The following is a 26,066-nucleotide window of genomic DNA, read 5'->3' as shown; positions in this document are numbered from 1 at the left end:
TTCAAGTCATATTCTCCCTGTAGAAATACACATGGAATTCGTTTTGGTTTATCCTTCCAAAAAAAACCCCTCAAACTTTCATTAAGCAATAAATAGAAAATAAAATCAGAAACTGACACTATTTTATGCATGCTTCTTTGATTAAGGACTGACAGAATGGACCCAAATCTTACTATAGCTCACTTGTATATAACACTACAATTTATCCATTCAAGTTTAAATGGCTTTATATTATGAATGAATAATTTTGCTCCGCTATAAAGCAGGTTCTTACACATACATCCTTGATGGCAGAGTGGCTTTAAATTTGAGAATGAAGCAGGAAAATGTTAATGCAAAAACCCCCAGTATTGTTTCTGTAAATGAAACAGTCATAACACATTAGGCAATTCAGCAAAAATATTTTCACCTGACCACAAACTCTTTTTTCTTTGCTGTTCTTTAAAACAAAACCAAAAACCAGTGGTTAAACTATTGTACTGATGTTTTTTGACCTGAAAAAAGATGTTTGAATTTTAATCAACTGAAAAAAAAAAATAATGTAAAGAACTGAATGCTCCAATAGATTTTCTTGGATTAACTGGGTGAAAATGCAAATAGTATTATCGTAAGCATCAAACAACTAAGCCACATTTTGACTTTATGAAGTCTTCTCAATCAAAGGAAAGGATGTCACTAACAATTTAACTAAACATATTTGCTTTTATGCTACCATTTAGTATAATGTAAGACTGTATGAGACATAGCAAATTCATATCTGAATTGCCCCTAGAATATTTTAAATTTATAGGCACTAACTTTTACTGAATCTACGTAGTCAAAGATAATATATGGATAAATATATGCTTAATTTACACAAAATTACTAGTTAGCATATAAAATATACACTACCACATTAACTTTTATGATTAGCTATCTGCACCAATTATTTTATGTGCATTTTTATGCCTTTTTAAAACTGAATTTCAAAATTACATACAATAAATAAAAGTAGAATAATATTTGTTTGTGTGATTTTTAATAATGACAGCACAGTAAACAGTAAACAGGTAGAGGCACTTTTAAAGATACCTATGCACAAGTTTTTCTGATCTTTGGACTTTTTTAAAAAAGTGATATTAATTAATATAGAAAAAAATTACTCAAACATCAACAGTTATTCAACATGTCTGAAAAAAAAAACCACCTTTACATAAATTGAAAGTTACCTGTACTTCATCAAGAATCACATTTTGATTTTAATTTTCTTTCTTTTTTCATGCTCGTGTCTTCAATTGCCAAATGCCTTAACCAAAATGTTTATGATTCTCGAAGTTTCTTTTTCAAAAGAGTGAAAGCCTACCTGTTTACCACTCTGTCTGTCATGATTTATAAATTATTTTAATCAACAACAGTTTTCAGTCTCAATACATGCCATTTAACCTAATTGACTGCTAGACATAAATTTGCAAACCAGGAATTATTAACAGGGAAGTAGGGAAAAACTTACCTAATTGTCACTTACTACAATAAAATAAATATTCAGGTGCATATTCTGAACCAACTTAGATGACAGTTGCAGCTTTTGTTTCATAATGGTCATGATGCCGGTAACATTCATAAAGGCCCAAATTCAAGGCCATATTTTTCACCATTGCTTCAAATACTAACTCAATAAACTCAGGAGAACTTTTACCCTGTATGTGTTCACCTCACTGAATTATCATTTTCTTTCTTCTACTTAGCTGCATTCCATGTTATCTTTGCTGTTTTACAAGTTCAAATGGACCTTAGCTAATGTCTACAGAGGTTGCTGGAAATATTTTCCACAATATTTGGTGGATACTGAAATACACCTACAGTCTGTAGTTATATTTCCCAAATCTATGAATTAAACTGTAGATTTATCTGATGCACAGAGAATTTACACAACAGACAGTGTAAACAGGTTAATGAAATGCATAGAACATGAAATAAAGTGACATTACATGACACCACCTATGAGGTAGATTTATTATTCCACTAAAATTGTCATAATTAGTAGGAATTTTATTTTTAATGGAGCATAGTAAATATAAACATAAGAAAATCATGATGACTTGATTGTCCACACCGATGAATGATTTTTTAATTATATTTTTTTTCCCTCAACTCTATGTCTCTCTGGAATGGGGAAAATATAGTGAAGATTTCTACAAAACCATATCCTGTTTCTGACTAGTATTAACACTAGCATTTCATATGAAGCTGCAAAAACCCTGAAAGTTGAAAACCAACAGAATTGAAAACTGCCCACACACTATAGAGAAAGTTTCTTTATAACCTCCACCAGTTGCTTTACACATGAAGCATTACCTCAGATACATTTGCATTTTGAATCATTATAGCTTTATTACAAAGCACTCATTTTTTATTTTAGTCTGAGACAAGTTCCAGAGGTTAATTATCAATTTACAGAAAAAATGAATTAAATTCTCTTTTCTGTTTTAAATCTGTTACTTCCAATTTGATTTATAATAACATTCCTTCCTTTTCTGCATTCTGAAAAAGGGTAAATAGGAAAGTATGATTTATCTTCTCCACATAATTCTCTCTTTCTTATATTTCGTCATTTCTCCTTGTATGGTCCTGTATTGTTTTACTATTTTGAAAAGGATTTTTGTACATAATAAAATTTGCATTATTTTAGGCCAAACTAAGAAATGGTTGGAGTTTTTAACTGTAATAAAATTGCAAAAATTTGAACTACAGTAGTTGTCTTTCTCTCATGTGTCAACAACAAAAAAAATTACTGTGTATTATGAAGAGTTTTCTCTTTAAAAAATGCCATACCCATGAATAGTAAACTCTTTGACATACTGAAACCATGAGACATTACTCTCATTTCTAAAAAAAAATGTATCTATTATTTCCAAATTTTTAAATTGCTTTAATATATATAAAAAAAATGCAAAGTACACTGTCCAGAGCAGTATCTATTATGTCCATTTTATTCCATTTTTTCTTGAATTAAGAATGACTCATTAAGTAACCCTAAAATGATAAGAAAAACAATACATTTGCCCTAAGTTTAATATATAAATGAATATATGAAACAATTTGCCTCCCTTCTACTGTATTCCTTGATCTGGTCATTCAGGTAAATTGTCAAATCTACTGAAGAGTAATTTTAGAATGAATTCTATTATATAACTCCCAAAATGCACCTTCAAGAAGGTTTTAATAAATCCTAGAAACTGAAGTCCTGAGTTGGAACTCAGAAGTTGTTATCAAAGAAAATCAACAAATTTGTGTCTGCTGATTTAAGAATATTCAAAGAATATGTACAGTGCACAAAAGCAAAATGTTAGCGATATCTTAGTTCAACAGTTTAAAATAACATGTGGATATTTACCCCATGTTCTATCACATTATTAAAAAAAAAAAACACCAAAAAACCACCAAAAAAAAACCCAAAATAACCCAACAACCTGTCATGCTTCAGGACAAAAAGTCATGTATTTTACACAAGAAATAACAAAAATATATAAACTTTACTGATCAATAATTCACCTCATTTTGTCTGGAAAATGTTAGTGCTTGTATTTCTGGTGTCTATATCCTAAAACTCTTTGTAAAATCACTCCACCAGGTTCTGTAGTGCTCCTGAACTGAAACAAATTTCAGCAGGGGTGGTCTGAGTTCTCAAAAACTAGCTTACCAAAATATTTGTCAAGCTGACAGATCTTCAAATATTACTTTTAGTCTGTCTTCCTACCTCAGGAAATCTCAATATCCTATGTACAAGATAGGAGTTGCACAGGCATTGATTTAATTTGTCATTTAATTGTTTAATAAAAACACATACCAACCACTGCATCTGTAAGATTACTTTTAAGTCTTAAACACTATGATATCATATCCTGTATTTGTCTATATGTCCAAATATATGTTATTAGAAAAAGTGGTCTGTAAGTGTTTGATATAATTTAATACAACACTGTGTAACACTGGCCTTTGCAGAGTTGCTTATACTGTTTATTGCTGTTAAATTTTAGAGCTGAATGACTGGCATGTTTTCTATCATAAGGGACTCACGTGCACTGCTGATTTTAAGATCTTATGTTTACTAAAACAAAATTTTACAATTACTATTTTATATCTATAGTAAAGTAATAATATACAATAATGATTCTCCATTCCATATTAGTAACATAAAGTAATATCTCTTTAAAAGAATAAAACACAGTATAAGAAAGAAGGGTACATGATAAATTCAAATGCTCCTTTCTTTAAAAGTGAAGCACTTATTTGACTTCGTCAATACACTCAAGAGTTTGTCACAAGTTTGAGGGAAGGACTACTGCAGAGGACCCCCTAAAGGCACATGATGATGTGTGAAATCATATTTTTCAATACACAAATATATGGAGTTCTTAAAAAACTGTAGGGTGAGCTCATTCTAAGGTTGTACAACAAATCTGGCATTTCTATTCAATATTGCAACAGCCTTCCTGACAGCAGATCAGTTTAACATTGAGCATCACAGCAAATTAGTTATTTAGTTTAGAGTGCATAATAATTCATTGTTGCCCTTCACCATACACTGTCACCCATCAGAATGACAAGAATAAAAAAAGGTTACACTAGAGTCACTACTTAACAGAATATCTGTTAATAAATACACATTGGATGTGATTTTTACATACAGAATAAATTATTGAAATATTTCCAAGAGTAGCCTAATGTTTCTTTAAGTATTTAAAACTGTCAAAATAGAACATCTTTTTAATAAAACCAGTAAAATCCAAAATTTAACTGTGTGTAATATGGGGTCATGTGGAGTATTTTGGAGTATATATTTATAGTGAGGATTGTTTGCACTTTATAGCATGCTGATGTCAAAAAGTTTCATCAAATTAAGACCTGGAGAATTGTTGGTTTGGGGGATTTTTTTTTTTTCCAAATAATTTTTTTTTTTTACTATCTGTACTTTAAGGACATCACCAAAATACACACACAAAAAAAAAGTCAAACTAAATTTTTCACCAAGCAGTTTTTTTCCTGAGTAAACACAAAAATATGTCAGAACCTCTGTGCAATTCAACATGTTTTTAAATGTATTTTATTTTGGAAATGTTACTATTGTCATCAGTTTAAACAGAGCAATCACATACTTAAAATTTAAGACAACTTTATAAAGCTTGATAAACTGGAATCTTCAATCTGATGTAAAATAAGCAAATAAATAGATAGAATGACTTAAAATTGATAATTGGATTTTTAAGGCACATAAGGTTGTCTTTTGCTGGCCTGTGACTCCTAATGGCCTTCTGAAGGGATAGAATAGTTTGCAGATTTGGGACTTTAACGATGACTAAAATTCACCCAAAACTAAGATGGTTCTTTTTTAAGTAGTCATAAATTAATTGTTTATTAATTTCTTGACATTATGGAAAAGAAGTAATTCTGTATTGAAAGGACTTGATTAAAGTCTGGTTAAAAATTTACTATAAATAGGAATCTATTTAAATGAGCTTCTGTGGCTACATACATATCAGTAAGGGAAGAGATGTACTCAGGTTTCAGCAATGGCATCTAATCATCCATACAATTTACTTGTTAGCACATCCCCATTCTCGGTTTTGGTTTATGCTACGCTTGGATAATGCCCGTATGTGATTCAGAGAGACAGGAAGTGCTAGTGAGCACTGTGGGTGAGATAACTAGGGTGATGGAGCATTTAGTCATATGAAACACAGTCCACGCCATGTCATTGGTCCTCTGGGCCAGAAGGAAAGCCCTGGAACCCAGCCTTTGAAAAGTATACACATAGTCTTTGGGATCCACTGTGCTGCTATCAAAATCAGTGAGAGATTTCACACTGAATTCTACAAGAACATGACGGGACATTTATTGTCTTAATGAAGTTAACATTTGATTACAAAATATTTTATCCTTTCTGATTATTCCATTATAATTCTCAGCTGTACCGATAATTGTAGAAATATTTCGGTTACTGCTAATGTAACACGGAGGCTTTCTTTAGGAACGACCACGATTAAAGGAATACAAACATGACTCTAAGTTGGCAAGTAACTTCAACTGATTACAAGGGTCTACCTCAGTACCTTGAGGTCTGTGCAAACCCAGGGACTCTGCTGAATTGCAGGTCCAAATCCTGATGCTGGATAACTATTTGAAGCTTTTTCTTTACTTTCATAATCTAGAAACCATTCTTTCATCTTCAAATGAAAAACTGGATATAAACTACTTATAAAATTATCAGCTGAATATTAACTTACCACTACTTTTATTGATAGAACTGACAGGAACTCCCATCCTCACACACTTGCCACCCGTGCACCACCTTCATAGTGCTATCAGTGATCTGAAATTCATCTCTCCAATTTGATAAAACCTTGTCAGGGTACTGAGAATATCAGGTCTTTCCTCAGCTCAGAATTTCTTCCAAGCTATGTTTCCAAGAAACTGGGATTCTAGAAGTAGCATTTCAACAATGTAGGAACTAGATCCAAACTGCTTTTAGAACATATGCAGTAACTCTTTCTTTTCTACAGAAATACACTATGGATACTCCTTTCTCTCTCTTCTTTTTTCTGAGGAAAGACAATTATACTAACTTTTTCATTACCAAGGACCACTAACTTGACTTCATTATATATTTAACCCTGTCAGTTTTCTCAAATGTACTGCATCTAGTACAATATGGTCTACCTGAATCTAATTCATTATCTTCCCTCTGACCAGACTGACAGAAGAAATGTTTGTGACTTCAAGAACATCAAAGAGATTCAGATGCCTAAACACCAGTGTCTCAGAATTTTCAGATTTCCCAACATTTTCAATCTCTTCAGGGATCTGGTATATGCGATACAGGACCTACAGGGAGCTTATATGTTTCCAGAAAGGCAATTAGTGCAGTTCCTGTCTCATATATCTGCACAGTTTTCCATCAAGTTTCAGTACTTACAAACACATCCCTTTCAACAGTAATCTGAAATGTAACTGTTAAGATTTTCTTATTTGTTCCTCATATCTACTGCTCTTCCCCAAGAGAAAGACAAACTTGGAAGTGATTTTAATGTCATTACTGTAGGCTAACCTGTGCAGTTATTCCACTAGTGCCATTTGAATCTCATCCAGACTTCATGAGAAAAACCTCAAGCCAAAAGCAATACCTGTCTTTCAAAATTCTTCTCAGAATTCACTTGCTTTATAACACAGACAGTAAACGGAAATGTGGTCCTGCCTAGGTAGCTGATGAACTATGACTGCTGAACTTGACTACCTAAGAAACGTACCCTTTCTTACCCTTATTTTTAACTTCATTTTTTTTTCACACCTCAAAGAAATTTTAATCCGATTTAACTATTTAAACTATTTAACTATTCTTTCTGAACTGTGAAGTCTTTGAAACAATCATTTGGTATTTACTATGTAAGAAGACATGGTCCTGCTTGGCAACGCTCTCTAAAAGCTGTCCTGTGTTACAAGAAAGCCCAGTTAAACTCTCCATACCACCCAGAAATCTCCACTGCCTTCACCTGCACAACACCATCATCTTCCTTGGTTTTGACATTTGCTTTTGCACAGGCACAAATTACTATACAGTATGACAGTCAGGATGATGAGAAAAGTGTTATGGACATTAGCAATCCCCATCAACATTTAAGCTGGAGGCAGAATTGGGCTTCTAGCAGTAGCAGAACAGAAACATATGAGGAGCCTCTGGTATCCATCTACCTAGAAATTTTATCTAATTACAGTTACATTTGAAGCAAGGTGAAAATTCCTTTCATTCCAGTAAACGAAAGGCACACTGACCAGGATTTTTACATGATTAAATATTCATTCTCCTCTAACATACCTGTTTATAAGAAGAGGAGAGCAAGAGAGACAAAGTAAAAGAGAGAAGTGTGTGGAAGATAAACATGACTAATTAAAAGCCTTTTTCAGATATTTTTGCAACTTGGCATTAACTTTGCCATGCTCTGTGAGCACAGCAAAGCAGTGCAATGTACAAAATTCTGCTAACTGCTTCTATTTTTCTTCTGGACATGGCTTATTGGTTACATTGTGTCAGCCACAAAACCAGAGAATTTTCTAAGCAGCAGAATTCTTTCACAGGAAGTTCTCTGAACCTGCATCACGCTATGAACCTTTCTAACTTTCACTCCAAAATATCTACTAAGAAAATTGCTCCAGAACATGAACTAATTTCTGTAGCACCTGTTATCTGAAAACTGTCTTGTATCACTTGTGTTGGTGCTCTGGTACAGAAACACCATATCTCTACTTCCTCAAAACAAATAAGTTGAGAGCATCCCATTCCGTGTAAAGCTAAAGCTATTTATCATGGGAAAGGACCAGAACTTCTTTAAAGATCTGGGACAATGGAAAGAGACTGTATAACCATCTTCTGCTATCTACCATCTCACTATTCACCCCATGAAAAGTTTTCCATGCAGCATTCCTGCTCCACTTATTTGAGGAAAGAAAGTGAAATGGAAAGAGGCAACAGCTCTGGTAAGTTTGCTGTCTTTAGTCTGGTGAAATTATATGAAGGAATCCATCAAGCTGAAGTAACACAGACTTCATGGTTCTCACAGCTAGGAGCTATCTGCTGTAACATCTTTAGGCAAGTCCTAACTGGCAAATGCAGGTGCCACACACATCTATTGGCCACACAAAACAAAACAAAACAGTATAATGAGAGTGAAGTGCCAGAACAAGCCTATTTAATAACAATTACTTATATTTAAACTCCTCTCTGATGTGCTATAAGAACAATGAATGGTGAACATTTTTATTTTTAAAGGCTTATTATTTTCTAATAAAACCAATTATATCCCTTAGCTGATGTGGGTTTTTTAACTATGGTGCTGAAATCTTGTAGTATTGTATAATTATATCCCTGTAAGGATGACACCTTTGTTGCTAAAGACAGAACTTCTGATAATACTATAAGAAAAAGGTGCTCAGCTTTGTTCTTAAGTCTGAAAACACATGATTACATTTACACTCAAGCAATTCCATCATCATTAGAATTAACACAGGGTGATTTCCACAGATAAAACAGAAGTTCTTGGAGAACATACTACAATTTACTTTCAGCATCAAAAAAAAAAACAAACAAAAACAAACAAAAAGAAATATTTCAGACTGATTTCTGTTCAAGATCTGTCGGTGCTTAAATGACTCATACTTTCTAATGAGTTAGATATGGGAGGCTTCCATAAGCCAGGAAAACTTCTGGTTAACAGCTAAATTGGAAAGATGAGCAGGATGTAAAGAATTATCATACCTCTGCCTATGGGAACTTGTAGGAAACAATCTTACTTTTCTCCATATATTGAATAACACTTAAAGTCAAGAAATATTCTCTATTTATTTCCTTATTTCTTCTACAGATATGCTTCTGTTTTGAAGTATAATGTTTAACCACAACCCAAATCTATTTTTTTTTTTCCTCCTAGGAAGAAAAGCTCTATCTTTTGAAGAGGTAAGGTTCTGGTAAGTTTATTTTGGTTTGGGGTTTTCTTTTTCTGGGTGGTTTGGTTTTTGTTTGTGTTTTTTTTTGTTTGGTTGTTTTTTTTCCCTCTAATTTATCTCTATTTACATATTTTCAGAATACAATGGCTGATGATGATTGAGAGTCAGAGGAATTTAGGAAATCTGGTTTTAGCTAAATTTGCAAAAACTAAATGATTTCTGGTCCTGAAGTCAGGAACTGATACTTAATTTTAAAAACAAAACAAAACAAAAAACAACCAAAAAAAACCACAAAACCACAAAAAACTTATATTTTAACAGACATTCATTCCACTCCAAATAATTGGACATTTGACAGTTACAGATATGTAAAAGTAGCCTAAGATTGTATCTGTATTATTAACATTACACATCAAGAGAAGGTCTGTTTTAGAGAATAAAAGAGTAAAATCCATAAAATCCTGTCATTATCCAGGTTTTCCTATCCTTTAGATAATACTGAAACCAAAAATTTAAAAGGAGAACTCTGAAATAATATCCTAAAGAAACTGCTCTTCCTCTGAACATTGGGAGCCAGGATTTTCTGCAAGGTTAATAACCATCATGTCATATTGGCTTTGCTTCCAGTGGTTTATGTCTCCCTCTTTATTTAGATGATATGAAGAAATTCATTGCATATGGGTCCATATATTTAACAAACAAATAATGCTCATTTTCATATCTTGGCTCATTTAACATAAAAATTGCCTTTCAGTCCATACAGCCATTTTTTCTTAATATTATTATATGTTTCTGGGCCCTCCAGAAGCAGGGTAAATAGAAATCATGACTGCTAATGTTCCATTTTCCATCTTATGACTATAATCCCTACATTTTTCTTGAGAAAACCTTTCACTATTAAGTCAAGGTGTCCCAAGCAGGATGCATGTATGAAATTACTTCAATAAATAAAATGTCTCCCATATCAGCTTTTATGTTTTGAGTTTTTTGGAAAAAACTAACAACAGCTCTGCTGTGTGCTGATCGAACTCATTTTCTGATATATCAGGCAATCTGCAAATTCAGCCACTGATGTTAATGGAAAAGGTTAACTTGCACATTTTCAAATTACCACTTGTATCCAATTATTAACAAAATCTGTTGACAGCACTGTGGTACCTTCTTGGAATCATCCTGACTTTGTTCCCATTCTACTAGATTCTTGTAGTTTTGGTCTTTGATTGGAGGACTACATGGTATGGCACATCTCATGAGAAAACTGCTGCTATGTGTTATGGTGAGAGTTACAATTTCCTTCTCCCCATTAATTCTCTACATGTTGGAGTAAAATGCATGCAAAAAACACCCCCAAAATAAAGTTAATTAAGCCTCTTTCCACTTGCTCCAAAAACATGAGACACTGGTCTTTCTCAAAAGCATAATTTTAGCTTGAAAGCACTCAGATTCATCTATAGAGGAATGCTTCTCTTTAGTCACGTTTACCATTATTCCATGGTATGATTTGCTAAATAATTTAAGTGCCAAGTTTAGACTTGCATCTTCTTTCCTTTTCTTATCATATACTGGGGGGAAAAAAAAATGTTTTGACAAAACAGAATGAAATGATCCAATATCGGAAAAGAATGTTCAGCATTTTTTCCGAAGAATCTCAACTTTTTTTTAAGCAAACTACTTCATACAAACAATCCAATAGTTTTCTCATGTACTATATATGCTGGTAATTAACAAGGGCTGTTAAAAGGATGAATCACTGCATATATTACCACAGTGTGAAGATCTTTCAAAACTAGATGACTTTGTCCCTTAAACTATTTTTTATCTTTCTCAGCAAGGACTATGTGATTATTTCCTAATGGATGTTAACACAGTACATAGACTAACAAACCACTGTTCAGGGTAGACACGAAACATTATTTTGTATGATGTTACAGAGCTCTTGACAAAAAAGTCTTCAGATATTGACTCAGCTATAGAACATGTTTACCCAAGGCATTTGAAAACATGAAATAAGATTGATGAGATCTACCTTGCTTGTAGTTAAACCCAATTAGATAAAGAGAAATGCAAATTTCTTATGAGAAATGTCACTCTTGACTTCTGAGAAACTTTTAAAAGCAAATTCCATAGTATGTATTCTTACAATATTTTTAAATATAGTGTGGAAAACAGTCACAGAAAACTAGGCATATAAACTCAAATATGAATATATGAGCTAAGATTACATGTGTGTGAAAGAAATGGCAATACACATGGCATAATAACTTCCAGCATCAGCCATCTTGTTCTAGAGATGAAGGAAAGGCAAATACAATTATTAAACTGTCACAGACTGAAGTAATGATTTAGATAAACAGTGAATGTCATTCAGGAAGATGTTAGCAATTAAATGTGTGAAACAGAATGAATCAAACATAACAATTCTAGTCAGTCAAAACTCAAAATAGAAGGCCAAAGAGTAAACTCATTAGTTCAGAAGCCATTCACCAACAAAAACTTAGGACATTTTACTAGTAAAGATGGTTTATCCAGCTGAATCCTCTCTAAGAGCTTTAGTGAACAGCGTTTGGATCCTAAGATACACGGTATTGTTAAGATTCAAAAGGATATATAATATCCTGGTATATTTGGACAGTGAAATATTCAATGTAATATGTAAATGAGAAACAGAAAACAAGAGAAACCATGATATGAATGATAGCTCAACATGAGTTATGATTTTCCATAAATACTCCTCAGACTATAAAAGGTATTACATGAAAATGGAGAGTAAATACATGCTTATAAATATGTAACACCCATATGTAACAAGGCTTAGAAAATAAAGTCAGAACAAGTAGAGAAAAAATAAGCTGCAGACCAACCTAATGAGATAATGACCTATGTATAGCTATCTAAAATTTAATTCCTGTCTTTTGACACAGGTGCTTAAGTAAATGAGAATGAAGAGATTGAATTGTTGGTAGTAAGAAACAACAAATTCCTTAAGGAAGAACAGAGTTATGATTCAGTCCAGTCACTCACAATACCTAGGTTCTTGGATAATTAGCGATGAATTGAAGAACCTTGTGATGGCTTTCAGAACCGTGAGAAAAATATTAACAGAAAGGATGGAAAGAGTTTTAGACCATCTTCAATTTTACACAGCATAGGGATACAACTATACTCTTCACATTTAAAAAAAAAAAAAAAAAAAAAAAAAAAAAAAAAAAGATTGTGCTATTTTCTGATTAGGTTAATCTACAAAGTAACAAGAAACAACATAAAACATACTGGTGGAACAAGTACTCAAACAGATGCACAAACAGATGCATATTACAAGGTGTCTTCCTTATGTCAGAATTCACCACACCTACTACTTCTTTTTCTAAGAAGGCTCCACACACATCCACACATCTTAACTCTGCAGAAGACAAAGTTTGGTTAGATCTACACACACACACCCCAAGGAAAAAGAAAAATAAAAAAAAAAAATCCATTTTTTTGACAGAAGAATCCAGAATTGACCAGGTGTGTTGAAGTGAGCACAGTTTTCTCCTTCAAAGTGCATATGGAGACTTAGCCAATGGGAGCTACTATATCTTCTGTTGGACTGCTAAGGCAGGTGAATTATGAGTTCCTCAGCCATCCTCAGCTAAAACATTCCAGTTGTTTTTCTGGAAGTAGTTTCTTCTCACATTTGACACATTGTGAATAATAATCAGGGATGTTCAGACTGATCTACCACCAGTATTACAAGGCTTTAGAGTACTGGTTTTCCCCTGAAAATCTAAGGAGGTTATTACTGTTAAAAAGAGTAAAAGATAAGAATTTTTCTCTTACTCTATTCTCTAACAATATTCTAATAGAGGCTATGTAGATGCTGTGCTTGTATGTAGACTTGGAGATCTCTTGAGACTCTTGTCTCTCCTTAAACAACTAAAGAGATTGAGAGCATTCAGAAGTGATTCAAGAGAATCCTGAGAGGTTAGGATGAGGAGTCCACACAAGTTGTTTATATATTAGAGATTCTATAAACTGACAATGAGCCCAGATAAATCTCTTGTGGAGGAGGTCATAGAGATCAAAGCACCTTTCTGAGTGTCAAGATGCAAAGTGAGAGATTGCTGCTTAACTTATTGCTATACAGTGGTGGTTTTTTAGTCATATATCCTCATCCACAAAATTTAGACCTTATATCAATGATTACAATCTGTATCATAACTTCCAAAAATAATTACAGAATTTAGATGATGACACTAAAAAAAGCATTACAATTCCAATGTTTTGCATTTTTGGTAGAGAAAAAAGATGGAACATAAGATCTGTGTGCTGAAATTAAACACAAATACTATTACAGATTATGCAGATTCATGCTAATATTAATGGCATATAGCACAGTAAATTCCCATTGTGTTTAATCAGTTTAAAGCTGTCAAGCACATTTTGTGAAAAGCGATACTCAGACATATCTGAGGATATTTGATTTATCATGCGTGTCCTGGTTTCAACCAGGATGGAGTTAACTTTCATTGAAGTATTTCATACCATGTGATGTCATGCCCAGGGATATAGGGGCCAGGCTCTCCCGGGCATGCATGGGATTTTTAGGGCAGGCCTGGGGGGTGTGTTGCTGTGGGGACAGTCACTGTGCTTGGTAAGCCACTGCTGCACTTTACCCATTTCTTTTTGGGACTCACTATTGTTACTGTTGTTCTCTTGTTATATTTAGTAAAGTCTTTCTTTTTATTCAGCCTGGGAATTCTCTTCTTTTTGTCCCACCCCAATTTCACCAGACAGGGGGTGTGAGGAGGTGAACGGCCAGCCACGTGGTGTCTGGCTGCCAGCTGAGATCAAATTTCCACAGTTTTTGGCGCCCAACGAGGGCACTGAGGTATTTGTTTGAGATAACAAAAAAATGAGTAAAATGTGGATGGCTTGACTCCTTAAGATCTTACCACACCATGCAACTGATGCCATGTGGAGTAAATGGGTTGCATTAATCACACAACAGGCTAGAATAGGGACCCCAGGCTGTCCGGGAATACTGGAAATGATTACAAATTGGCCAGAAGGCAAAGATTTTGGAATGGTGCCAGAGGAAGAGGTAGCATGTGCCAAAGAGGCCTCACCAAATAATAAACTGCTGGATAATGAGAAGCGATGTGTCCTGTTTACTGACGGGTCCTGTCATGTTGTGGGAAAACATTGAAGGTAAAAAGCAGCTGTATGGAGCCCCACACGACTGGTCATTGAAGCTGCTGAAGAAGAAGGTAAATCAAGTCAGTTTGATGAGATGAAAGCCATCCAGCTGGCCCTGGATATCGCTGGGTGAGAAAAGTAGGCAGTTGTCTACCTCTGTACTGACTCATGGATGGTGGCAAATGCGCTGTGGGGGGTGGTCACAGCAGTGGAAATGGAGCAACTGGCAGTGCAGATACAAACTTGTTTGGGCTGCTGAATTATGGCAAGATATTGCTGCTCGGGTAGAGAATCTGGTTGTGAAAGTTTGCCATGTAGAAGCTCATGTACCCAAGAGCTGGGTCACTGAAGAACATCAGAACAACCAACAGGTGGATCAGGCTGTCAAGATCAAGGTGTCTCAAGTACATCTGGACTGGCAACATAAGGGTGAACAATTTACGGCTCGCTGGGACCATGACTCCTCAGGGAAGAGATGCAACATATAGATGGGCTTGTGACTGAGGGGTGGACTTAACCATGGGTGTTATTGCACAGGTAATCCATGAATGCGAGACATGTGCTATGATCAAGGAAGCCAAATGGTTAAAACCCATTTGGTATGGAGTACAATGGCTAAAATATAAATATAGGGAGGCCTGGCAGATTGATTATATCATGGTCCCACAAACTCGGCATGGCAAACACTATGTGCTTACAGTGGTGGAAGCAGCCATGGTTTGGTTGGAAACTTATGCCGTGCCCCATACCACTGCCCGGAACACCATTTTAGGCCTTGAGGAGAAAGTCTTATGGCAGCATGGCACGCCAGAAAGGATTAAGTCAGATATTGGGACACATTTCCGAAACAACCTTATTCATACTTGGGCCAAAGAACATGGTATTGAGTGGATAGATCACATTCCCTAATATGCACCAGCCTCTGGGAAAATTGAGTGATACAATGGGTTGCTAAAAACTGCACTGAGAGCAATGGGTGGTGGAACTTTCAAACACTGGGACATGCATTTAGCAAAAGCCACCTGGTTAGTCAATACAGAGGATCTGCCAAGCAAGCTGGCCCTGCTCAATCAAACCTCCTACATACCATGGATGGGGATAAAACTCCTGTAGTGTGCATTAAGAATATGTTGGGGAAGACAAGAACTCACTATTGTTACTGTTGTTCTCTTGTTAAATTTAGTAAATTCTTTCTTTTCATTCAACCTACTAATTCTCTTCTTTTTGTCCCTCCCCTATTTCACCGGGGGTGGGGGAGGTGAATGGCCAGCCATGTGGCATCTGGCTGCTGGCTGACTTCAAACCTCCACAATGTGCAAGTCTTTCTTACATTTCCAGTGACTGCTGTCCAGACAAGAAGACTGTATAATTTCATTGCTATAACATATAGTAGGATAGACTAAGTGAAAAACATGTGCTTAATAATTTGTTCAGGAGTGCAAAAATTAAGACATAATTGAGGTATCTTCTTTATATTAACCTCAGTTAATTAAATTTTATTTAAATAATAGGAATCTAAAATTAAAACTTTCCAGGTCTGATGTAAAGGAGAGGAAATTTAGTAAGAAAGTAAGCTTTTTAGAACATTATCACATAATAATAGGAATTCTTTGTATAGCTACACAAACATAACAGTTAATAAAAAGAAAAGCCATTGCAGAGAAAGAAAAATTCTTGCCATGCAGTCTGCCTGGTTAATCTGACAAAAAGCCCAGTGTTTCAGAGGCTGGCACAGTTGATTTCTGCTCACAATAAAGATGATCTCGTGTTAACAAGGATTTGCTTGTCAACCAGAATAATTATATTAAAAGAAGCAGACTATACTGAATCTTTTGGAAGCAATCACCTAAGGGTCATAAACTGCAACTTGGTTTAACAGAAAGAAAAATCTCTGATTTTGAAATAATTGTTATAGAAGTGTTTTGGAAAGTGTGTAAATTTTGGCATGCTTTTATCCTTGTCTATCTACACAGTAATTTTCAGTCAAGTGACAATATCCCCACTTGCATTACAACTGAGGCAAAATGAAATTTTTGTGTTATGGCTGAGGGGAAAAAACCCAACATAAACAACAACCCCCATTGTAAGATAGTAAAAGAAACATATTTTAGGGTTGCCATCTGGATTACCCTATTGGATGATTAATTCATTCCTGAAAACTCATAACATATGCTGTAACTCTCTAGGGAGACCTCAGGAGATAAAAGTCTCATAGGAAGAGTGTTTGTTAAGAATAAAGGGCAGATATTTTAACTTCCTACTTGAATAAATATCAACATAGTAATTTAGTAACCAGAGCTCTATAGTAACTAGAAAAGTAGTTCCCTCTCATTTTGCCCTTAATTCTTTTCCATCGAGGTAATTTTCAAAGAGTAGTTTGAAAATCAATCAGACAAGCCCAAGGACAGAAATCAGCTGATCAAGAAATATGAAACAAAAATGAAGACTGATGAGATTAAAAAGGATATGCATGCACTCCAGAGAGAGATAATAGGCATCTGTTCAAGTCTGAAGCAGCAGGCTATTCCTAAGCTTCTTTACAGAGAAAGATTAAGATAAATGTGTGAAGACATTTTTAAAACTCTTGTCTTCTTTTATTATGTTTTATTCCAGCTGGTAAGAGAAAAATATACTTTGGTGATGAGGCAGTGTTCATTGTCCTTTTATCACTACTTACAAGGAAATGGGAAAATAGTTGATACTAAATGCTTTGACAACTGAAACCAGCACAAGGGCTTGACTTAGGAGAAGTAGGATAGCATAATTCTGCTGAAGGGAGGAAAAGGCAGGAAGTCCTAACATACAGAATGTGGTATAAATAAAGGAGAATCAAGCCCTTCAAAATTATAATCCATGATTCAGTATTAGCAATTAGGCCAGTTAGCACAATTTAATGCATATTCACACAATATTCACTGATACTCCAGACATCTCAGTATAAGAAGCATAAGAGCTCATTAGTGGACCTTTTTATCCAGGTAGTTTATCGGCTTCACTTCTGATCCATAAAAGTAAAGCATCACACTAAGGCAGGTATATGTCTTCAAGTTATGAAGATAGGCCACTTAAAAGTAAAGTGCATAATGGCTGACAGACATATTCACAGCAAACAGACCTTACTACACAGAGAAATACTTCAGTATACAACAAATAACTTGAAAGACAGTAAATCGAGTTGAAAATAATTGGATAAAAATATTGAAGGAGTTTAGCCTTGAATCTGTTTTCAGAAAAAAAGATTCATGAAGATATGGATGTTTAAAATTGTAAATGAGAGACTGAAAAATACAATACATTCATGAGGAAAGCCAGATGAAGATTAATTTTGAAAGTTGTGAATTGAAGTCCTATGTAAATCAAACATATTTAACATTTTTTAAGGAATGAAACTGATTTTCTTCATATTGCCCATGTAGAATGGGAAATATCCTCCAGTTATCAACATATCAGATTTGGCAGAGAGCAAAAATAGGAAACAGCTGTTTCATATACATAGACAGAAAAGAAGGGACAATATGTGTCTATAAAGTTGGTATACAACACTGTAAGAAATCGGCATGTTTCTTGGAAGTGAAACAATGGTTTGCAGCAAGAGACAGAAATGAAATTAAATTCCACTGAGATGTTTCATTATACAGATCAGAAAATGTTGTGTACTTGACAGAACTCCAAAAAGGAGTTGATGCACTTTACTCCAGTCTTCTTTTTCCTTCTAATCACATGTAAACTGCAAATTTACCTGGGATTCTAAATCGAATAAACAAGCAAAAGAAGAATCATAAAGGGCAGATATTGAAATTGAAATGCAACAAGATGTCAGAAGATACAAGACACTGCAAACAGAGACACAAAGAGACTGCTAGCTATCATCAGAAACAGACTTATTACTGTTGCCACAAGAGGAAAAAAGTGCTATATGACTTTCTCAGTTCCCAGGAAAGTAATAGGCTTAATGTCAAGCACATGGGGTTTATCTATCTGTCATCAGCCTGTACAACAAAGAAAGGAACTTTTGGAGACTAATCACCATAGCCACTTAGATTCAACAATCACAACAAACAAGATTAAGAGGTTATATATATGGAGAGGTTATATATATGGTAATATATATATATATATATTAAGATGTCATATATATGTAGAAATCACAGCCTACTATTATTCCCGACAAAGAATGACAATTAAAGAAAACGTTATAACACACATATATGTTCGTCTTAATCACAATGCAAAATCTGTAATGCCCACATAAATAGATGATTCATAATTTTTGAGGGGACTACAAGAGGAAAACGACATAGAAAATCCCTCCATTTAACAAAACTCTCTCCTAACCTTTTGTCTTGCTGAGTATGCAAAGATTCCAGCTCTTTACAACTGGTTCTCAAATTGGAAGGAAATTCCAACTCTCTTTCAAATAAAGGAAAATATTTATAAATATTTATATCATATTTTTCCCCATTTACACCTAATATGTTACTCTCTGAAAGTCTTTTCAAAAATTCTCTCTCAAATATTCTTGAACCTTTTACTAATTTCTTCATCTTTCCCTAAACATGACCATACCACTAATTAATGGGTGAAATCCAAGTACCACAACAGAACTGTACTTTCTATTTTCAATAAACCAAGCTCTTACATTCCAACACTGCTTGGAAGACATGGTAAAACAATAAAGTCATGAAACATTTGACACAAAAATGGGAGCTTTAAATCTAAATCTAAATATTCTACATTGAATACTCTGATGAGCTGTAATTACAAAACATCATATCATAAAAGACACACTAAGTACTGCTCCAAACATAGATACACCTTATTATGAAACACATAGTAATTATTATGAAAGACTGCTAGTTAGACATTCATTATGGAAGGATTGTTATGAAACAAAAATCTTCTTAATAAGACACTCCAGGTGGAACCTATTAATTCAGGAGCATAGAGGCCAACAGTTTCACACCGAGACTGAAGAATACATAATCATCTGTGCAATACCTAATTTATAATGTGCACTGAAAATACATAGTCAGTACTATGTTACAAAGTCCTCTTCACTACCACACTTCAGTTAACTGTATCTCCCTTTACATGTCAGATACATTTTGTGAATTATATTTGCAAAAGGTTCTTTTACTTTTTAATAGTTATTTTCTCTTTTTATTATTCAGCAGATTATATTTATAATTTAGACCTGTTTCCCTATATGAATTATAGTGTTAGAAAATGCTGTCACATACTAATAAATCATTCTGCATTATGAATAAAATCTTTAGATAGACTTACATAACCCTAGATCCTTTATTTCTATATGTGTTATCAATATTTGATTGTACAAGAGGTATTGAAAATCTCTAGATCTGAAGGCTGATATAAACAGGCATAAAAAAGGTATTTTCCACAACTATACAAAAACCCAAACTCCTCTGATCACTATAAAACTTATTTCATATTGCTTTACAATGAAGATAATCCTTCCAAGTATGTAAGGAATTTATGGTGCTGGTCACAAAAACAGACATGGAAAAAAAAAAGTTCAGCAATACTGGTCTATTATGTAGTACTTCTATTTCAAAATAATAGTGCTAGTGACCCTTCTGCTAGTGAGATCAAGTGTCTGAATAGCTTAATAAAAAAAAAAATATTTTCAAGAAAATGTATCTTTCCTACAAAATACGACAAGACAAATTTTCAAAGCTTAAGTAGGAACTCAGTCATACAGCTACTAACATTACTGGGAGGTGCCTGTCAAAAGTACTGTGCATCCTGCTGGAAATGTCCTTCAGTTATAACAATAGGGTTAAAACTTCTGGACATACACATAAATATTTTACATGAGGTGTTTCACAAGATAACATTTGTGATTTATGCTCAACTGTGTTTTCAGAAGTATCTACATCACAAGAACACGTTAGAAATTAGTTTACTCTCTGGTGATATAGTCCACTAAAATCTACTGTTCTTTCAAGAAACTTTTAACATAAGTGGCTCTATAAAGCAGTCTTTTAAAGAAGGCACACAAGCGAAGATATTCATTATAGAATATGTTTCATTGTTATCTGTATTATTTCAATACTTAATGTACTTTATGTGCAAGTGATCTTGATAAATTACTTTTAAACCAGTTTCTAAAAAGATTGCCTTTCCCCTTAGTAGAGGAATAATACAACTCCAAAATGAAGCAGATGGTATCAAAGAAAGATGGAGAACCCTGATATCAACTATCAGCACAATAGAAAAATATGAAGCTTCTACTGTGTACCACGGAATGAAATAATAAAAATCTTGGGGATGAAGTGAGATTACATTATCAAGTCAAACATTAAAAAAAAAAAAAAAAAGTCTTATTAAAGCAATAAAAGCCAATATAGTTTATATGTATTTCATTAAAAAATATTTAAAAGTGACTACGAGGAGGGATCTACAAAAGAGATTACATTTACACCTCTGGGAATGCTGATTTACTATTCTGAATTTATTTTTGCTGTCACAGCAGAAGTCAAAGTTACAACATGTAAGACTATATTTCTGTGACTGTCTAGAGTTAGTCCTAATTACTTAACAAAGAAAAGGTAAATATAATGGGAATTTTTGTCAAAAAATATTTTCCTGCTTGTCTGTCTTGAAGAGAACAGATAAAAAACTAAGCCCTATATATCAAATCCATTTAGAAGTAACCAAACCAATTTTACTGAGTTCCTTAACTCCGAAAGCTCAGCTAAACACGCTTCCAAATACATCCTGGTCTGGGACTGTAAATTATATGAGGTATCTCAGAGATATTACCTAGCACACAATTAAAAAGTAAATATCGTACACTACTTCTAAGATACTCATCTACATAAAGTAACTTGTTTTGTAACAGGCAGAGGCCCAATTTGGACATCTAGGATTAACATGGGCAGCTAAGTACTCAATTTGAGATTAACCATTATATCATAAAATGAAATCAGAATAGCAAAATAAAATATGTCAATCCCTGTCTTTCTAATCACATCATAGTTGGGAAAAAAAAAATTTGTAAACTTTCTAGTGTCTCTAAATTTGTAAATAAAAAGAGAAAGCTAGCTAGCATACTCAAGACTTAGTGATATAACAAACTGGAGACTTAGTAAGGCACTGGATAAAATTAATAGTGAGAATCCTCATCATTAATTATTCTTCTGTACATCATGAAGTTAAAATATAAGAGTATGAAAGTAAGAAAATTTTTGTGACTTTTGACAATTATTAGTAAGAAAAAGATTATAACAATTGCCAAAAAAATCACAAAAGTTGGCATGTTACCTGGCTATGACAAAGAGCACACAACTGACACCCAAGTAAGCCAGCAGAATATACATCCAGATATCAGGGGAGAGAGGATTCAGGAAGGAGAAGACGCCGGGGTTTGTACCATTGGGCTTGCGGTACAAAATACTTATTCCAAGAGTCATAAAGGGCTTGGAAAAGTCGATGACCTTCTCTCGAACATAGGTAATTGCCAATGGTGCAACTGCAAGGTCAGCTTTCTGTTAACAGAAATACAAAAAAGAGAAACAGGCCATAAGTCAGAAGAAAGAGGCTGAAGCAGTCAGAATAGGCAAAACACAAACTTTACATGGAGTAGGTTTGTTGTACTAGGTAGGCTAAACCTCTCTTCTCCCTCTAAGTAAGTAACCATGTTTATTCTAATTCCTGCTTGCTAAAGTGACACAGCAGCATTTAGAGAAAATGAAAAGCACAGTTACAGGGATAGAAGCAAAGAAAAACATTGCATCTTGCAGAAAACATGAACATCCATTCTCACATCTTTTAAAACTTTATGAAATGTACATATCAACATATGTCTTGTCTTTGTCACGCCTTCACTGTGCTCTTTAGAAGCTAATATATTTGTGAAGCAGACATGAATATGCTTGTACAGGTGTAGGGAAAGGGACAGGAAATAGTTTTGCTTGTTTTAACATAAAGGTATTGGTAAAAAATGAAGAACATTTTAAAACAGGAAGTGTTACACCTGAAACCTTGCTACGGGTAGTAAATTCTAACAAAATGCAACTGTCCTTACTGGTTTGCAGAAATAACTATGAAACTTGTAGATAGCTGACTATTAATCAATTGCAACACTTAAAATGAAATCATACAATAGAATGCCTTTTGTCAGTTTACATTTAGTTTTAGTTATTATGGCAATAATTCATAAGCTATTAGTAAATTGTCTATACTACTTTTTATTCAAAACTTAATGGGAATCATAGTGACAAGAAATCTACAGCATCTACTTTTTGATCTCTGTCAACAGCTCTTGAAAGACTACTGTGGATGTGTGCATGCAGGTACATGTGCACATATGAAAGAGGGAAGTTCAGAGCAAGAAATTATACAGTACAAGACTTGGCAAGCTGTAAACTAAGAATTCCTGCTAAACTATATATAAGTATAGGACTGTAATGACAGAAATGGCATAGGTACCATGAAAGAGTTATCCAGGTAACATAGCTACAAATAACAACATTTTCAGAATGCCTTTTGTAAACCGAGATCCAGAGATTTTACTCCCCAAAATATTGTATGAATTCATACATTTATATACTTTATTTTGTGGAGTTGGTATCCTGCATACTGTGTAACACTCAGAATCCCACACAACGTTATAGCATTTCAGTGTTCCCTTTTTTTGTGTCTCACCTTCCACAAAGTTCTACCGTCGTTATGAGCATTTCTCATGTCACTAGATTTACTCCAACAAAGTACTTCTATGTTACAATGTGAAACTCTGTTGGCACTGTTCATTTAATTTCATAAGGTTTTACTGGTCAAAAACATAACATATGGTTCATTTCTGTTGGTATTCAGAACTTACAGGTATTAATCAGACCAGCAAGGATTTATTCCACAGCAGCTGAGTTTTTATGAGTTACATATTTTTGATTATATTCCAGCTGATGCAGAAATAAAACAGTAGAGCAAGAAACTAAAATTAATTTAGATTAAAAGTTATAGGTCAAAATGTAAATGTTTGAGGTAGGTAGCAACTCAAGCTATTAGTTTGCAAGGCAACTAGCAGTCCTCACCCTAAGAGTCCGAAGCCAAGTCACTTCCTGTCAGAAGAGGCAGCTAACCAAAGATGGAGAAAATAGATCTTTGGAAGGCTATTGGCAGTTGTGAATTTTGGTCTTAAAACATCAATAGAGCCTTAATAAATAACAAATCAATTCTTTAACTACTATAGGAAATCCAACCCTTGGTCATTAGATGAAAACAGAACTGCATACAAGTGAATATGGGTTGTTACTATCTCCAGTGGAGAAAGCTCTAGGGAAGTTGCAGATGAAGTTAGGAAAATAGCTGAACAAGAAATAATGTATGTCTTATATGACAGGACAACCAGATATCCCAACCTGTGAGGAACAGATCCAAAATACAGGTCCGTATCTTGATATCTCAATATTTTCTTCAGAGTTTTTCAAAGAGGGGTTGTCTAGCAAGGAAGAGATTGTTCAGGACAAGAGGGAAGAAGAAACAGAATTTATCATACCCTACAGGACACTTTTCAAAGTCAACTGAACCGTTGACAGTTACTCCCACCTTGCTTTCTCAAAGTGCATCAGATACTTTGAACATTACTTTTAACAGTACATTCTCAGTAGTACTTGATCTTCCATATTCACCCTCTATCTTAAAAGGTAATGATATTTCTTCTTTCATACTAACATTGCACTGTCAGTATGATCTACTTTCTACATTACTGCAGAACTCCCTGAGCAGGGATTGCCAGACCTTCCCTTCTTTTTGTGCCATATAAGGACTGCACATACTCTCTTCGCAGTCATGGAAAGGTTTCCCTGTCTTGTTGCCATGTGCAGTTGAAGGATGTTCATTCAAACAACTCAAGGTATACATTATTTATTTCTGCTACAGAAACCCCTAAGTCCTCCTCATTTGCTCTTCATTTACATTTTACTCCCAAGCATTTTGTTGGCTGACTATTTTACATAAAGTAACATTTAAAGAGAGGAGGTTTTTTTCGGTCACACAGGGCTGAATTTGATACCTAACCTCTAAGAAGACAAGTTATAAAATTATACTGAAATCAATCTATGCAGGCAGCTACAAATAACTACAGCAAGAAATCTGCACATAATTGTTGAATATTGAATGGGCCAAGGCGTGTATCGTAAGTTGCTATTTGCAGATACTGATATTTTGTATGTGAAAATTAGCTCTGTAAAATATACCCCAGAGAACCTGCCACATTATTTTGGGGGGAAATTGAACTTTGAAAGCATTTAAAAGAGTCTACTAATAATGTTGGTGAAAGGAAAACTAAACACTGATTCAATTTTCTTTTGATGATTCTTTTATGAAAAATTTTTGTCTCACCTACTTTATTCAAAGGAATTAAGAGTTTAAATACAATCTAGACATAACGACCACAAAATGGCTAATAGTTATTTTTAATTAGAATCTACAACTACAGAATATTCCACCATAATAATATAGTACTTTAGCCTATGTAAAAGGAGTTTTCTGGTAAGAATTTTGATGTTAACATTTTGTACTGATTTAGCAACCATGAATATTTATATTAAAAATACAGAGGGAATCATACCATTCTTATTTGTTTATACAGTCATCCGGTACAATCATATTGTGATTGTATTAATATACACAAAAGTATACACATACACTGATAATGTATTTTGTAATTTTACTTTTATACGGGCAGCAATGCACTTACTGCCTATACTTTTTTAAAAAAATAAGTGAAGCTACTTTTTTTTTTTTTTTTTTTTTTAAGGAAAAATTCATAAGGCTTCTGTCTAATCCACTATATCTGCTCTTCAGCCTATGACCCTAAATTAATACATAAACTCCTACAGCCACTCAAATTTTGGGGATTGTTAATCTGAGAGCCGAATTTCAGTTGCATTCTCTTCAGAGAAAATGCATCCCTAAACTAGACAGAGGAAGGCTAATACGCAGCTTCATTTCCTTAAAGCCATCTAACAGTCTCTTAATGCACAGAGAGCTTATGCATTATTTCTGTTCACAGAAGTGCATTTCCCTGCCACTGATTTGCAAAACTAAGATCTGTAGTTTGCCTGTAAGCTTGTGATCTGTCTTAAACTGCCTTGTTCATGCTGCTACATTACAGAAAATTTCCCACCCCGTGAAAAGCTTTTGGTCTTGACCCAGGATCTTCATTTTCTTTTGAAACAACTAGGACTGGATTGGGGCTTTATTGCCTTTTTAAACTAGCCACTCTCATTATTTTGACATAAATTGTTTTTCTACTAAATTTCATGGACTCATAGGACAATTCAGGTGACAAACAACATCAGGAGGTCTCTAGTCCAATCAAATCAAGGTCATCTACATGATTAGACCAGGTTGCTTTGGGCTTTACCCAGTCAGTTTTATAAACCTCC

At 34.2% G+C, this 26,066-nt stretch overlaps 1 protein-coding gene across 6 annotated transcripts in view; it reads right to left on the bottom strand.

Moving 5' to 3' along the window:
* GRIK2 (glutamate ionotropic receptor kainate type subunit 2) overlaps window positions 1–26,066 on the bottom strand; it is a 442,240-nt gene that overhangs the window by 126,935 nt on the left and 289,239 nt on the right. For 5 of the 6 annotated variants that reach the window (XM_026844286.1, XM_026844289.1, XM_026844288.1 and 2 more), the window contains one exon: window positions 21,940–22,163. In XM_026844286.1, the coding sequence (XP_026700087.1) occupies window positions 21,940–22,163 (224 nt within the window). The remainder of the gene's footprint in view (window positions 1–21,939; window positions 22,164–26,066) is intronic. The other variant, XM_026844292.1, reaches the window with a different exon arrangement.

This window comes from Athene cunicularia (assembly GCF_003259725.1).
Source record: "Athene cunicularia isolate RWA chromosome 3 unlocalized genomic scaffold, athCun1 chr3_part1, whole genome shotgun sequence".
Taxonomy (NCBI): domain Eukaryota; kingdom Metazoa; phylum Chordata; class Aves; order Strigiformes; family Strigidae; genus Athene; species Athene cunicularia.
Note: the sequence above shows the minus strand (reverse complement) of the source record. Positions and strands in the feature narration are given on the sequence as shown.